At 40.8% G+C, this 16,878-nt stretch overlaps 1 protein-coding gene across 1 annotated transcript in view; it reads left to right on the top strand.

Annotated features, from left to right (window-relative positions):
• Positions 1-16,651, top strand: part of SPAG1 (sperm associated antigen 1) — a 97,363-nt gene extending 80,712 nt beyond the window's left edge. The window contains exons 15-20 of the mRNA XM_032609889.1: positions 2,707-2,873; positions 6,554-6,686; positions 8,572-8,698; positions 13,664-13,828; positions 15,149-15,520; positions 15,628-16,651. Of these exons, the coding sequence (XP_032465780.1) occupies positions 2,707-2,873; positions 6,554-6,686; positions 8,572-8,698; positions 13,664-13,828; positions 15,149-15,520; positions 15,628-15,759 (1,096 nt within the window). The 3' untranslated portion in view covers positions 15,760-16,651. The remainder of the gene's footprint in view (positions 1-2,706; positions 2,874-6,553; positions 6,687-8,571; positions 8,699-13,663; positions 13,829-15,148; positions 15,521-15,627) is intronic.
• Positions 16,652-16,878: the final 227 nt, after the last annotated feature.

Below are 16,878 nucleotides of genomic sequence, written 5' to 3' on the forward strand. Positions count from 1 at the left end.
GAGAATGTTCCATGAGCACTTGAGAAGAAAGTGTATTCTGTTGTTTTTGGATGGAATGTCCTATAAATATCAATTAAGTACATCTTGTTTAATGTATCATTTAAAGCTTGTGTTTCCTTATTTATTTTCATTTTGGATGATCTGTCCATTGGGTGGGGTGTTAAAGTCCCCTACTATGATTGTGTTACTGTCTATTTCCCCTTTTATGGCTGTTAGCATTTGCCTTATGTATTGAGGTGCTCCTATGTTGGGTGCATAAATATTTACAATTGTTATATCTTCTTCTTGGATTGAGCCCTTGATCATTATGTAGTGTCCTTCTTTGTCTCTTGTAACAGTCTTTATTTTAAAGTCTATTTTATCTGATATGAGAATTGCTGCTCCAGTTTTCTTTGGATTTCCACTTGCATGGAATATCTTTTTCCATCCCCTTTCAGTCTGTATGTGCCCCTAGGTCTGAAATGGGTCTCTTGTAGACAGCATATATATTGATCTGTTTTGGTATCCATTCAGCCAGTCTTTGTCTTTTGGTTGGAGCATTTAATCCATTTACATTAAGGTAGTTATCGATATGTATGTTTCTATTACCCATTGTTTTTGGTTTGTTATTGTACGTCTTTTCCTTTTCTTGTGTTGCCTGCCTAGAGAAGTTCCTTTAGCATTTGTTGTAAAGCTGGTTTGGTGGTGCTAAATTCTTTCAGGTTTTGCTTGTCTGTAAAGGTTTTAATTTCTCCATCGGATCTGAATGAGATCCTTGCTGGGTACAGTAATCTTGGTTGTAGGTTTTTCCCTTTCATCACTTTAGATATGTCCTGCCACTCCTTTCTGGCTTGCAGAGTTTCTGCTGAAAGATCAGCTATTAACCTTATGGGGATTCCCTTGTATGTTATTTGTTGTTTTTCCCTTGTTGCTTTTAATATTTTTCTTTGTATTTAATTTTTGATAGTTTAATTAATGTGTGTCTTGGCATGTTTCTCCTTGGATTTATCCTGTATGGGACTCTCTGTGCTTCCCGGACTTGATTAACTATTTCCTTTCCCATATTAGGGAAGTTTTCAACTATAAACTCTTCAAATATTTTCCCAGTCCCCTTCTTTTTCTTTTCCTCTTTTGGGACCCCTATAATTCAAATGTTTGTGCATTTAATGTTGTCCCAGAGGTCTCTGAGACTGTTCTCGATTCTTTTCATTCTTTTTTCTTTATTCTGCTCTGCGGTAGTTATTTCCATCAGTTATCTTCCAGGTCACTTATCCGTTCTTCTGCCTCAGTTATTCTGCTATTGATTCCTTCTAGAGAATTTTTATTTCATTTATTGTGTTGTTCATCATTGTTTATTTGCTCTTTAGTTCTTCTAGGTCCTTCTTAAACGTTTCTTGTATTTTCTCCATTCTATTTCCAAGATTTTGGATCATCTTTACTATCATTATTCTGAATTCTTTTTCAGGTAGACTGCCTATTTCCTCTTCATTTGTTTGGTCTGGTGGGTTTTTACCTTGCTCCTTCATCTGCTGTGTGTTTCTCTGTCTTCTCAGTTTGCTTAACTTACTGTGTTTGGGGTTTCCTTTTCGCAGGCTGCAGGTTTGTAGTTCCCGTTGTTTTTGGTGTCTGCCCCCGGTGGCTATGGTTGGCTCAGCGGGTTGTGTAGGCTTCCCTGTGGAGGTGACTAGTGCCTGTGTTCTGGTGGATGAGGCTGGATCTTGTCTTTCTGGTGGGTAGGAACCACCTTTTTTTTGAAAACAGATTTTTCCCAAAGACATAATTCAGTTTTGTTTTAAAATCTAAGTATGATATTTTGTAAGTTTAAAGTGATAATCAGGGATGTTATCTCAATATTATGATAGCCATTAGCAAATATCATTAATACAAGGGCCCTTGTAGTAGACTCCAATATCCTATTCTTTCATCTTTATGCATATGAAAACAAAAAGAGTGGATAATTTTAGAGATGTAAAAAAACACAAGGTAAAGAGTATCTTAACCACAGGTAAATGTTTCCAGAAGAAGCTCTATTCCATGTAACTGCTACTCCTCATCAGTTTTAACAGCCAGTGTTATACACCTGCCTTTCGTATACACTTTGGGCATAGAAATTCCAAAGTACTTCTGATTATTCTCAAGAGTAATACATTATCAATTTAGTAATTATATGAAATGTTATGCAGGGGATATTTCTTCTAAGCCTCCTAACTTTTAGTTTTATACTTTTTTAAAAATTAAAATTTTATTGCATATACATTAAAAAGTTGTTAAACTAATTAGAAATGTCTTAATTTTTTCTTGTGATGCAAAAAGAATCTAAAGTTACATAGTTTGGGGCAATTTTTTTTTTTTTTGTGGTACGCGGGCCTCTCACTGTTGTGGCCTCTCCCGTTGCGGAGCACAGGCTCCGGACGCACAGGCTCAGCGGCCATGGCTCACGGGCCCAGCCGCTCCACAGCATGTGGGATCTTCTTGGACCGGGGCACGAACCCGTGTCCCTGCATCGGCAGGCGGACTCTCAACCACTGCGCCACCAGGGAAGCCCTGGGGCAATTTTTAAGAGTCCTTTTTAAGACTGTTTATGTGGATAGCAAATGGCTTGATTGTGTGCTTTCTACAGGGAAGTACAGAAATGCATCGCATTTGTACATTTTACTCTTGATATGACCTCCACTAATGTAGAAAGCAAACTGCATGATCAACAGAGGAATCTGATTTTCTTTTTAGGATAACAAAAATCCTAATGGCCCTGGATGGACCAAGCTGGCGGGAGAAGCTGTTGCCCATTCCTGCTGTGCCCACTTCCGCACAGTTGCGAGCTTGGCGGCCTGTGGCAGAGACGCCGCCAGACCAAGTGGGAGGTTCCCGCAGCCATCACCAACCGGGCATCACAGGTAGGGTAAGCCTACACTTATTTCTTCTGAGGGTTATCGGGAGCTGTGCATATATTTTCACAGTAAAGCAGAAGGATAAGTGCCTGAACTCAGGCGTCCGCTGTGGGTTTAAGTTAAGACCCTGTTCTCCCTCTTTCTAACTGCAGAGTCTTAGGAAGTTGCCACATACCTCCAGTGTTTGTATATGAAAGGGGGAAATATGAGTAACTGTCTCATGGAGTTATTCTCAGGAATAAATGGAGAGTTGCATATGAAATACTTAGCACATGTGCTGACTGTAAGCTTATAGTAGCCTCTTAATAAACATTAAGTCAGCATTATTATTAAAAATAAGAAAAAAGAATTGAGTAGCATATAGTTCTCTACACACCATGTATGTGGCAAGGCTAGTTTAATGAGATTGATGTTTTTGAAATAATCAAGCAAAATAAAGCCCTAGGAATCACCCTGGCTACTGTGATGAGATTGTTATAGAAAGCCAAGGAAGGAAGAGATAGGGGCATTAAGAAACTACCATAATAATCCAGTCAAGAGATAAGGGTGGCTTGAATAAAGAGGGTAGTAGAAGAGGTAGTGAGAATTATTAGATTCTAGTTACAATTTAAAGGTAAAGCTGACTAGTTGGATGTGGGAGAAGAGCTACAGATAATTTCAGGGTTTTTGTCTTGAGAAAGTAGAAGGATGGAAGTGCCATTTATTAGATGGGAAAACTGCAGAAAAATTAGATTTGGAACAATCAAGAACTCAGTTTTGGACACATCAAAACCTACTAGACATTCAAAAGAACTTAGAGTTTGAGAGGGGAGGGAGGTTGTATTGACATATAAACTTGGAAGCAGGCAGGTTATGATATTTCAAGTTATGAGGTTAGATGAGATCACCAAGGTTTTACAAAGTATAATTGAGAGATCTAAAGATTAAGTCCTAGGGAATGCCATGATTTATTATAAGAACTTCTATGTACTTCCATATGAATTTTATAAATCTCACCATGCAGAAATTCAAGAATGTCAAAGATGCAAGGCTTTAATCTAAAACATCGTTTGGTTGTTTACATTTAAGCTTGGGGATAGGGCTATATAACATCTGACTTTGGTTTTACAAAGCAGAGAGGGAGTAGGAACAAAAATTGTTACTCTGTAGTAGCACCTTTCTCCCATCCTGTGGAGTGTTTTGGGGAACATGCCCAGGAAGATCTCTATTAAGTAACAACAAGAAAGTATACATTTTTTTCAGGCTGTGCCACCATGCCAAGGGAAGGGACCAGAGCCTCACAAATCATGAAATGACTGACAGAAGTTGGGGTCACATGGATCCTTGTAATTTAATCCCAGTTTTCTTATAAAATAAATTAAACATTTTCAAAAAAAAAAAAAAAGCCCTACAACGTATATCTAGCAGTACCTCCTTCTGCCTTGTATCGTAGTTGTTCACATCCATACATACATCCCCACAGTGCTTATCTCAGAACTTTGTGCAGAGTGTTTAGTGTGGCTTCACGCTTGCCTTCTGCTTGAATCTGGCTGAGGCTCCATTTCTCCTGCCTGCTTAGGAACCCCATGTGTGTCTGTGTCGAGCTTCATCTTGCAGGCACACTGAGCCATGATGTCCCAATGGCTCACCCTTTTCATTGCCTAGAAAGAAGATGCCGGGAACTTCTGCCAAGGCTTTTAGATGGTTCAGCAGTCCTGGGAAAAACATGGAGATCTCTAGCTTCTAGAATCCATTATTAATGGGGCCTGGCACAAAGCATTTACTCAGTAAAGGGTAGCTATTCATAACTAATAACGTGCATATACTAACCATACTATAGACATGTGATAGTGAATCGTCAGCACAAGAATATTCAGCTCTTTCTGTTCATATTTGTGTACTAACTGTTAGACTGGATACCAAAGACTCAGAAACAATGTAGGAAGAAAAGCTTCAGCAAAGTTTTTCAGCAAATTGGAAGAGAAAAAATCCTCTGTAATATTCTGTTTTAGAGCTTAGATATACCAAGATTTATGGGGACTGTCATTTGGCCACATAGTGTGAGTTCTTTTGAAACATGAAACATTAGGCAGAAATATTCTGTAATTTGAAATAAAGGATGAAAAGTTAACATGTCATGCCATTTGTGCAGAGGGACAAATAAGATTATTTTTTACATTCCAAGTGTATACTATAAATTCAGTACCTCTAATCAAGATTTTTAGATCACAGAATTTAAAGGCATATTTTAAAATTTGTTATGCAATTTTATTTTATATCAAGATACTCCGTAAAGTTATTACATAGATTTAAAACTTTAAATCTTAACATTTTATGTATGTTAGAAAACTTTGGTTGCAAGTAACAGAAAATCTGTTGGCTTATAAGTGTAAGGAATTGTTTTGGCTCAAGTAACTGAAGGGCCCAGACAGGCTCTGAAATCGGGCACAACTTGTCAGGGCTCGGGCTCTGGCCAGAAATAATAGAACTGTAGCAGTTTTAGACTTCATGTCTGCACATATCAACGTCCAAAGGGAGAGAGACATCATTGCTTTTGGTGGCATTAATTTAATAATGAGGAGATATGTTGCCCCAAAGACCCAGCTTTTTAATTAAGCCTGTTATTCTGTTGGCTGAGCTCTGTTGGTATTTATTCTAATAGGTCATGTGCCCATTGCTGAACCCCTCCCTGTAATGAAGAAATGCCGTGCCATGCGTTCCCGATCAGTGAGGTCAGCATCCCCTGGACACATGGGCTGAGTAGGAGAGGAGTGATAGCTGAATGAATGCTGAGGTACCCTTAGGAAGAAGGAAATGGATCCCGAGTGAGGAGTCAGCCATGCTCACTGCAAGATAATAGGCAATAGTAATAGTTGGGACTCTGATTGCAGATAACAGAAAACCCAACCATTAATGTCTTAAGCAAAAGAGGTTGTTTAGCAGCACCCCTTGTGGAAAAGGCCACAAGTAGGATAGCTGCAGGGATGACTGGATTCGGCACTCAGAGGTTATTTGTTAGCTGTCTGTCTTGGCCTCTCTCTCGCTCTGTTGGCCCCATTCTCAGACAGATTCTCCCCTTGCATCGCACAATGGCAAAATAGCTCCTCCTTTTATCCTCATGTTCCACGGCAAAGAGCAAGAATTACCTTACCAGAAGCTGCCACTAAAATCTTATTGTAGCTCATTGGCTCTCATAGGTCCATTCCTGACCAATTAGATTATTGTGGCCAAGGGAACATAGTGTGCTGGTTAGTAAAACAAAGATTACTCCAAAAGGTAGGGCTAGGGTGGGATTTGCTTTACGTAAACCTTAGGAGCAGAGAGTGGAGGAGGTGTGATTCCAAGGAAACTCGGACTGTTGGAAGATGTCTAATTCAGGCTTTAATGGGTTTGTTTGTTCACTTTTCATGAAGTAGTTACTACACTGAACACTAGATATTTCTATCTCTAGCAGAGAAAAGAAGGCGTGCCAATATGGATAAAAGGATAGAATCACTTGTATTTTATTTTCTAATTTGAAAAAATAGTGTCATAATTGTATAATCATTTTTACTTATAGCCAATTTATCTTTTTAATTTGTATACAACGTTTTGTTCCATTTAGACTTTAGCTCTGTATGGTTTGTGGTCACTTAACTTACAGTATACTTAAAGTTTTGTGAAGGTGCTTATATGAATACTTGCTCTTTTTTGTGTGTGTCCCATAGATGAAGAAATGTTTAAAACCCTTAAAGAAGAAGGAAATCAATGTGTAAAGGACAAAAACTATAAAGATGCCCTTAGTAAATACAGTGAATGCTTAAAAATTAACAACAAGGAATGTGCCATTTATACAAACAGGCAAGTTCTTTGTAACTTTCTATATTTCTTATGTTCATAGTTTTGATGAAAAAATTATAAATTAATTGCCAAAGTTTATTACCATGATTCTGAGACTCTGTATAGCAAATTGTTTTAAGTGAGTATTTTTTAAAGAGGTGGGGCTATCGGAGAGATTGAAAACATGATGTGTCTCGGAGCTGGGAGGTCTGACGTGGGCTGCGTTAGGTTCCCGCGTGGCCATGGCTGCCCTGGCTGGTGCTGCTTTGATTCTCCGTGGTGTGTGGCCTCGCCGCGGCTCGTGGGGAGGCCTCAGCGCGGTCCTCCAGAGTGGGAGCAGGAATCAGCTGCCTTTCAAACTAGTGTCTTAAGGGCCCCTTTTCTCTTGAAATGCTAAGGGAAGGGCCCGGCATCTTCTAATGTGTAGTAGGAATGGGCAGATTTTTCCAGAATGCTGCTCAGGTGCCATGTTTAACACATTATGGTAAAAAAGATAGTTAACCTAGAATATGGTGATTTGGGGATTTTTAGGACACAGATAAGAGTCTGCAGTGACAAGGAAGAATAAGGTATGGTTCCTAAAGAATAGGGGCTCAGCATGGGTTCTCCTAGCCATTTCAGAAAAAACTTTTAATCTCTCACTGCTTTGTTTTTGTACATGTTTTCCTCTTTTGGCAACCTTTTTTGTGAAAGATTCTGTCACTGAACCCAACAGGTACTTTTCTACCCTTCTCCTGTTCAGCCTCGGTGGCCTTGGGCATCACTGGCCACTCAGTTTTTCCTGGAGACCACCTCTCCTCCTGGCTGCGGTGCAGACAGCTCACTTGCCTGGCTCTCCCCTTCTGACTTTTCTTTTTTCTTTCCCTGGTGTTCTCGGGCTTCTAAAGGCATAGATCCCTTGTCTGCTCTAATGTTCTCTGGGCCATTTAATCCTCTCCCCAGCTCCATTTACCACCTTCCAATTATGTCCCCCAAATCTGTCTCTGAGCCCTGCACCTGAGCACCTCCCTCCCTTCTGCACTCACGGTGGGTTATCATCCCTGACCCACACCTCCCTCTCCAGTCTGTCAGCAGCTCAGATGTCCTACCTTCTAAATTCCTCTTGGGTGTGAGCCTTTCTGTCCACCCTCACCGTCAGCCCCTCCTCCGGCTGACACCGGCTCTCCCTGGACGTCTGCAGTGCCCTCCCAGGTATCCCCGCACAGTCATGTTCCCTCTGATTCTCCATGCTGCAGCTGGAGCGATCTTCTTAAAACATGGTGAACGGATCAGCCTCTGCTTAAAAACCCATCACTGGACTACCATTAACCTTGGGATAAAGCTCAGCCTCCTGACGGGACCTTTCTGATCTGGCCTCCCACTCTCCCAGCCTCATCACCACCATAGCGCTCTTTTCTTAGTCCGTCAAGAGCACCGTGTTCTCTGTCACCGTAGGACTTTGCACGTGCTGTGCCCTCCCCACATATTAAATCTCAGCCCAGTGCTTTCACATTGGTTAATTCTCACTTTGTACTCTGGGCTTCAACTTAAACGCCACTTCTTCTGGGACGTCTTCCCTGACTATTCCTCCCCTGGCTTCAGCTCCACCAAATGTGTTGAGAGTCTCAGCTCTGTGCTACCAGAGCATCCTCTACAGATTTTATTGTTTGCTTCTTTTGACTGTCTCTTCCCCTAGACTGCAGCCTCCTTGAGGGCCAGGACTGTTTTGATTGCGGTTGTATCCCCAGGGCCCTAATTTCACATGTTGCAAGAAAATGCCATAATTGGAGGAAAATGTTAGGTTTCAATTGCAGCAGCTGTGGTATAGAAACGGACTTATTTATCTATTTTCTGATTTCTGTTAGTTGTCCAAGTTTATAGATATGTTGTTTTTACTTCCATAATGCTGAGTTCCATTACATACCAGAGCCCTCTGTTACTTGAAGCTGGGCCAGTTTGAAGAGGCAAAGCAGGACTGTGACCAGGCGCTTCAGATAGATCTCGGGAATGTGAAAGCATGCTATAGACGAGCTCTTGCTTACAAAGGACTCAAGGTGAGGAAATCTTCATTTTAATATATAAATGTCAGCTCTGAACAGATCATGTGGTTTTCATGAACATAAATTGTGGGCTCAAGGAATGGCAGTGACATCATCCTGGGATTTAATCCCAGTTCTGTACTCAGCAGTCCCAAAACCTTGGAAGATGCCTCAGATTTCCCCGGACTATAATGTGGAGCTAGATAATTTCTAAGATTCCTTCCAGCTCAAAAACGATGATTTATTTTCTGATTTTCTAAGGAGTGTTGTTAGTTATAATAGGTCCACTTTAAAGGACAGGAAGGTTTGTTTGAATTACTGAAGGCCATCATCACCGCCACTGGATTCCTCTAGCAGGGGACTGGGGTTGTCTGTAGGGTGGGAGGGAGGTATCAGAACGGAGAATGTGTTCACCCCATGGACGTTGGTAGAGACATGGCAGAGGCTGGGAAGTTTGTTGTGATTTGGGCTGTAAACTGGCCGGTGGTCAGTGTGAGGCTATAGGATGGCATTCTTCTCTAAGAAAACCACACCATTATTTTCAAGGAAAGTATTGTATAATTACATTTTTCTTTATGATGATTCTTCTGTGTGGAAGACTTGAGTGAATGTTCACATTTGTAGAAAATAACATGACAAGGAAAAATCAGAACATACTGGGAAATGGCATTTCCTGAAATGGTATTTTTAAAGAATCAAGTTGATTAAGGTTTAATACAATGAAATTCACACATTGTCAGTGTACAGGTCATTGACTTTTTTTTTCCTCTTTAAAGTTTTTTTAAACTGAGATATAATTGACATTTTATATCAGTATCAGATGTACAACATAGTGATTTGGTATTTGTATATACTGTGAAATGATCACAATATGTGTAGTTCACCACACAGTTACAAATTTTTTGTGTGTGACGAGAACTTTTAAGATTTATTCTCTTAGAGACTCTCCAGTATACAATACACGATTACTATCTCGAATCACCATGCTGTTTACATCTCCATGACTTATTTTATAACTGGAATTTTGTACCTTTTGAGGGTCTTCAACCTTTCCAACCCATCCTCCACACCCCAACTCCCACCTTGCCTCTGGAAACCACCATTCTGTTCTCTGTTTCTGTGAGTTCAGGTGGTGGGTTTTTTGGTTTTTTTGGATTCCACACGTAAGTGAGATCATAAGGTAACTGTCGTGTCTCTGTATGACTAATTTTACTTAACATGATGCCTTCAAAGTCCATGATGTTGTCACAAATGGCAGAACTTCCTTCTTTTTTATAGCTGAATAATATTCCATTGTGTAGATATACCACATTTTTCTTTATCTCTTCATTCACTGATGGACAGTTTGGTTGCTATTGTAAATAACGCTGCAGTGAGCATGGGAGTATCTTTTCAAGTTAGTGTTTTCGTTTTCTTTGGATAAATACAGGTTTCTGTCTCAGGTGGCTGAGCAGTACAGTGTGATAAGGGAGGGTGTACAGCAGGAGGGAGAGATTTGAGGGAGGAGTGTTGACCTTATTGAGTTTGAGAGAGTTCTTGTAATTCCCTGCCCATCACTGACAGGGAAATATCTAAAAATATATTCCATAAAACCTAGGTTTTGTTGAGAGAGGGTGGTCATGTGTTTGTGTCCTGTATCAAATGAGTACGACCTGTGTGCACTGAGTGCTCAGGCTTTTCTAGGTCCTAGATCCCCTCGGGCTGCAGTGGAGCCACACCTCTACCCCTTACCAGCTGGGGCCATGCAGCTGCCCTCCCTTTCCTCCCCTCCCCCACCCTTCTAAGTTTGTTATATAGCACACAGATGAACAGGCAAGTGAAGAGGTGTGTAGGGCGAGGTCCAGGAATGTCCTGAGCGCAGGAGCTTCTGTCCCCATGGAACTGGGGTGCGTCACCCTCCCAGCATGTGGATGCCCCCACTCACCAGCCCAGCAGCTCCACAGCTGCACTGTGTCCTGTATTCACAGTGTGTTCAGGGCCCAGGCGACCTGACCAGTCCCCTCCCCTTTCTTTTGTTAGCAACATACTCATTTGTAAACCTCATGTAAAGATTTCCTAGGTGGTGTGTGGCACCATGAATTACAAGAGGCTTCTTGAAAATGTACTCAAGTGTTTTTGAACTTAATGGATTTGGGTCCGTGAGGCACCCATGATCTGCATGACTCGTGAGTTTATATATAGCCAGACCCTTAGAACAGGTTCATCCCGTACTGGCTGCCTGACTCTTTGAACTTGTTTACTTGATTCAAAGTCAGAAGTTGTACCTAATGAAAGACCGGAATTTTATACTTCCTTGGAATGAATTCTAGAAATTGTATTACGATGCAGAAAGATAATCCCCATTTTTAGCAATGCTGTCCCGCTGGAGTATGAGGCTGGCATCTTTCCTGGTCTGATTTCTTATAACTTGATCTGTATACCCTGTAGTTTGAGTTATGTGCCAAGTGAACTTAATTTCAGGATCTTCAAAGGCTACCACTGCTTATAAAACGCATCAGAACTCACACCTGGGTCAGCTTCCTCTGTGTGACCGGTGAGGAAGTGGCACAGGGGCTCACAGGGAGCTGGGGTCCTGCCTGTGCTTTCTCAGATATTTTGTTTGTTTTCTAGCTTGCTTTATTTTATTTTTATTTTTTCTGTGTGCCGGGTTTGAAAAATATAGGGCTTAATGTTCAGCTGTTCTTCATAAGAAAAGATAATTGAACATTTTGCTTTTACTTACAATTTATATGCCACTCACGTGCTAGGCTTTGGGAGCATAGAGGTGGTAAGACATAGTGCCTGCCTTAGGGAATTCACAGCCAACCGGGGATGCTATCAGGCCAAAAGTATCAAAAAGGGTAATATCGTCTAAAATAATTGCTGTTATTGGAGTTTAAGCACATTTATTGATAGTAAATGTTATCACAAACACATGTGATTATACTTTACCTTTTTTTTTTTTTTTTGAGGCCTGATAAGGTCATTAGCAACTTTTAACGTCCTCCTTTTTGCTGGAGCCGCACTTTTCTCTCTGTGTGAGCTCTGCTCTGCCCCCCACTCTGCGTGGCTGGCTTCCCTTCAGGTCCTTTGTTCTCCGACACCCGTGTCAAAGGAGACTCCTTCCCCTCCTTAGCATCCGTCTCCATCCTTGCTTCTCTTAATTGCATAAATGACAGTGCACGCTTACTTTATTTATTCATTTGTTCACTTGTTTTCTTACTGTTTCCCCTCATAAGACGTAAGCTTCCACAAGGGCCGGGGCCCTGGCTGTCCTTTCCCCCATGGTGTCCTAGCCCCTGGCCCACGGAAGGGCCGGATCTGGTCTGACGCTGTGTTGACCCGGCCCCTCCTCTGCCACCGCCTCCCTGCTCCATGGCCATCCCCGCACCTCCTGCTGTCAGGCCCTCTCTTCACACTTGCCTGCCTCTGTTTAACATTTATCAAAGTGTATTTCTTGCTTTCTTAGGTTTCTTCCAACCAGACAGACTGGTCTTTAGGCACAGCGTTTCCTTGAATGGATGAAAAAATAGTCATGTCAACTCCTTGCTGGTGGCCTTCTATTTCCAAGGCTGCAGCTCACAAATCTCCATTTTCAGGCCTCTCACTTGAGCTCCACAACTGTCTTATCATTCACCTTCTGCTCATTGCTGCTTTCATCATCTCAAAGATTACCTTTCTATGCCTCAGTTTCCTTATCTTTAAATGGGGGCAGTAACAGTATTTATAGGGCTATTGTGGGACTAAAATAAGAATACTTGCAAAATGTTGAGACGGGTAAGAGTTAGCTATTATCACTCCCTCAGCTTGCCCCGCTGCCCCCCCCTTCTTGCCTTTCAGTATGATTCCGTGCCTGGAACACCTAGGATGAAAACACAGTGTCGTCTTTTGTAGCAGGTTTTCCAACTGCGCTGTTGTGACAAAGTGCTATGTGGAGATTGTTGTTAATAGCGCTGATGTACTACAGTTTGTAAATAATTTACCTTTTTAAAAAATAAGTTAGAGCAGGTTTAAGGTTATCCCTTTTAAACACATCACTCTTGCTCTAGTATGTTGCTGGGTGGAGTGGGAAGGGCCGCGGCATTACAGCTCGTCCCCCAGGGGTGTCACGTAACCACCAGCTTATTTTACCTGGGCTTCAGCATCCAGTGCATGCTGTTATTATATGTCATGAGTACTTGAGAGGTGATACGTCATTGGAATTCCTGGCCTCCTCACAGAATCAATTTTGGCTTAATCAAAACATGGGTCTAGTCTGTAGTTCTAGAATGTGGCTTGTCACAGCAGACTGTGATTCTGTGGTGTCCGTCTCTGCCAGCAGATTCTGTGCAGTGTCTGGTTAAGCGTAGATCCCTTCTCCTTCCCCTCAACCTCTCCAGTGTATTGCCTGACTCTTTATGGAGGGATAAAGGTTGACTCTAGGCTGTTTGAGCAGTAGGCAACCAGAAGGGTGTTACAGAACAGGGCATCATGGTAACAGCTAACACTGGCCCAGCTCTTTCTAAGGCTAAGCCACTCCCACGTTATTTTATTAATGAGCTGACTACTCGGCACAACCTCGTGAAAACTAGAGTAGAATCTCTTCTCATCCTTACTTTCAAGATGAGAGAACTAAAGCTCAGAAAGCTGAAGTGGGATCTTGCTCAAGCTTTCATTACTAGTAGGTGCTGATGGGAGGCTGCGCTCTTTCATCTATTCAGCAGACCACAAATGCCGGTGTGTGCCAGGGACTATGAAAGCTGTGGTGGTACAGAACTTAACTTGCCTTCTAACCCCAGATTCCGTGCTCGCTCTTCTGTAGAGGATGGCCGCCGTGTTGTGGGCTACAATATTTTAGCCCAAGACTTATCTCGTAGGCCTAACTTTACTACTGCGGTACCAATGGAACCCACTACACACACTCTGTGTAGTCATCTCACCAATTTCACTCCCACCTGGGCTCATCTGTGCCCCTTCTCCTTTTATGTATGAAAATTATTTTCTCTGCCTTCCTGCTTTCAGAATTATCAGAAAAGTTTAAACGATCTCCATAAAGTTCTCCTACTAGACCCAAATATTATTGAGGCAAAAATGGAACTGGAAGAGGTAACCAGAATCCTGAATGTTCAGGATAATGCAGCATTATTCAACAAAGAAAAGGAGAGAAGGAAAATTGAGATTGAAGAGGTATGTATATTTGGCTATCTCTGAAAGTACTCTTTTGGAGATCCTATACTCATATGGGATTCTGAAGTCATATTCCTATGACTTTAAAAATTTTCATGTTTTTATTCTGATGATCAATGAAGACATTTTAACAAATGACAAGATTTTTCTTTTGTTGTGATAATTAGCCATTGCATTTCCCAGCTTGGGTCCAAGGACCCTTGGGTGTCTGCATTCTTCCTTTCTGTGCTCCCCTCCCCCGGTATCACCTGGCCTGTGGTTTTATTGCTTCCACTCGAGGTTGCCCTGCGAGCCTGTGGCCGCTGAGCTTTGCTTCCTGGTCGACCCAGAGAACCCTACAGGACTGATTCAATTTCAGTGGTCCTGCACGCCACACCCCATAGAGGGTTCGTGATTGATTTAGACCTTTTTTAGTAAACTTGTAAGACCGGCCTCACCAGGGGTCCTGGACTACCCTAGAATCAAACCTACCTTTGTGATTTCAGACAACTCGATGCGTTGTGCTGTAGCCTTTTGTTTTGCCTTTAGTGAAGAATGTCAGCTCTTGGATTCCTGTGTATTCATGAATACTATATCAGCTACCTATCATCTTACATTTCTACTAAGAGTTAGAGGCTAATATGTGAAAGAAGCTAGGGAGTTTCTTCCCTCTAAGGAGGGGAGGAAAAAGCTGTTTTAAGAGAATTGAAATGTAAGTTGACTTCTCTATCAAATGTAACGAAACAAGTAAATGTAAAATTTATCATGAAGAAGAGATATAAAGTTGTTACAGGTCTTCTTCTATGCAGCAGCTTTTACTTGTGGAAAATTATAAAATTTCACTGTCATATTCTCAGTGTCAAAATTTTTTTTTAAACTTTAAAAATGAATGCTTTTATGAATGGATCCTTATTTATACTTTTAAAGTTCTCTTCCCTAAAAAAAAGTAGATTTTATGATTATTACAAGTTATATATTTTTCACTTAGAACTTGACTAAACTACAGTCCACTTGTGTTTTTCAGTTCCTTCCCGTTTTTTTTTTTTTTTTTTTTTTTTTTTTTTTTTTTTTGCGGTACGTGGGCCTCTCACTGTTGTGGCCTCTCCCGTTGCAGAGCACAGGCTCTGGACGTGCAGGCTCAGCGGCCATGGCTCACAGGCCTAGCTGCTCCGTGGCATGTGGGATCCTCCCAGACCGGGGCATGAACCCGTGTCCCCTGCATTGGCAGGTGGAGTCTCAACCACTGCGCCACCAGGGAAGCCCCCTTCCCGTTTTAATGAAGGTAACTTGGGGTGTGTGCAGTGGCCGTTGTGTCACAGTGTAATTTGTCTCCCCCTGAAGGTGAATGAAGGCCAGAAAGAGGAGCCTGAAAGGACCTCGGAGGACGTCTCCACTGACTCCCATGCTTCTGAGATGGGGGACACAAGCAACGGGCCACGAGAATTCTATGAGAAACTACCAATCCCCAAGCCTAACAATGCCTACGAATTTGGCCAGGTTATAAACGCAGTCAGTACTAGGAAAGATAAAGAAGCCTGTGCACACCTGTTAGCCATCACTGAACCGAAAGACTTGCCAGTGTTGTTGAGCAACAAACTTGAAGGGGATACATTCCTGCTCCTCATCCAGTCTCTGAAAAATAATCTTGTTGATAAAGATCCTTCTTTGGTATATCAGCATCTTTTATATCTGAGTAAAGCAGAAAGGTTTAAAGTAAGTGTCAAACTATGTTATTCATGGAGATTGATTTTTTTTAGGGGTTTTATAACAACTTTAAAATGCCAGTTTGTATGCTAATATAATTTTTCTCCTTCTTTCAGATGATGTTGACACTGATTAGCAAGAGCCAAAAGGAGCAGATTAAACAGCTCTTTGATGACCTCTCAGACACACCAAACAAACATTTTACTTTAGAAGACGTGCAGGCCCTCAAAAGGCAGTATGAGCTTTAAATAAAGATTATTGTTAGATTTCTTCCATGCATGTATGTGTTCCAGTAATGCTAATGAGATGGTATTGTAAAAGAGTTGCATGGATAAAACCTGGCTTAGAAAAGATCCCTTGGTCTGGACTATAAACTATTTTACTTATTTTTATACATAGAACACATATATTCTACAATCTGCTTTTTATTAGTTGTAAATATTTTCTTATATTTAATAATTATATCTGGAACTCGCTAAGATGCATTTTAATTTATATTATACATTTTCTTTTAATAACTTGTTAAAATTTTGAGTTAAATTACACTTCTTTGGGTATGAAGGAGTCCTGTTAAGTTTGATAGAAATGTATTTCTTTACAGTTCATTTTTAAAAGTGAAAATCATTAACAGTGATTATTACATCACTTTTATTTCCTGCTAAGATATATATAAATCCCATTTTATACTACTTGTGGATTACAGGCCTCTAAGATGAAATGTAACACTTAAGTCTAGAATATGAAATGATTATTAAATAAATTGTGATTATTAATTTACAGCTATAAGAGGAACTTATTTTTTTCTAATATGGAAGCATTGCCTAATAATTAAGAACAAAAACTGCCTGAAATTCTACTACTTTTTACTAGATTTTTAAAGGCAAGTTTCCCTTATGTGTTGCTTATACAAGCAATAACGAAACAACCACTATATAAAAGCAACTAAGCCTGCATTTCTATTTGAATTGTCACTCCCACACTTCCCCCAAACATTTTAAATGACTTCTCCCTCTTTTTTTCCCTCCTCCTTTAAGCATAATCATATTTATTCCCTTCGTGCAAAAGGGAAAGTGAAGAACTCTTTATATTGAGAGCTCCCTTGTTAACTGGGTCAGAGTAAAGGTGTTTCTTACGATAAAACCTTCAGGTCTCTATCAGTGTGCTGTCATTTATTCCTGTAGTCTTTGGTCAGGTTTCTTCTTCTGAAGCATTTTCTTGCTCTTTAGAAGAGCAGACGAAAGATGACTATCACATTCATTATTACCATATCCATTATTATCTAATATTTAATAATTAAAGAATATTTAAAGTATTTTGGGTAAATGGTTTCAAACTGTGCCATTTTTTTTAAAAAACTATTCTTTCCT

This window comes from Phocoena sinus, chromosome 17, assembly GCF_008692025.1.
Source record: "Phocoena sinus isolate mPhoSin1 chromosome 17, mPhoSin1.pri, whole genome shotgun sequence".
In the NCBI taxonomy this organism is placed as follows: domain Eukaryota; kingdom Metazoa; phylum Chordata; class Mammalia; order Artiodactyla; family Phocoenidae; genus Phocoena; species Phocoena sinus.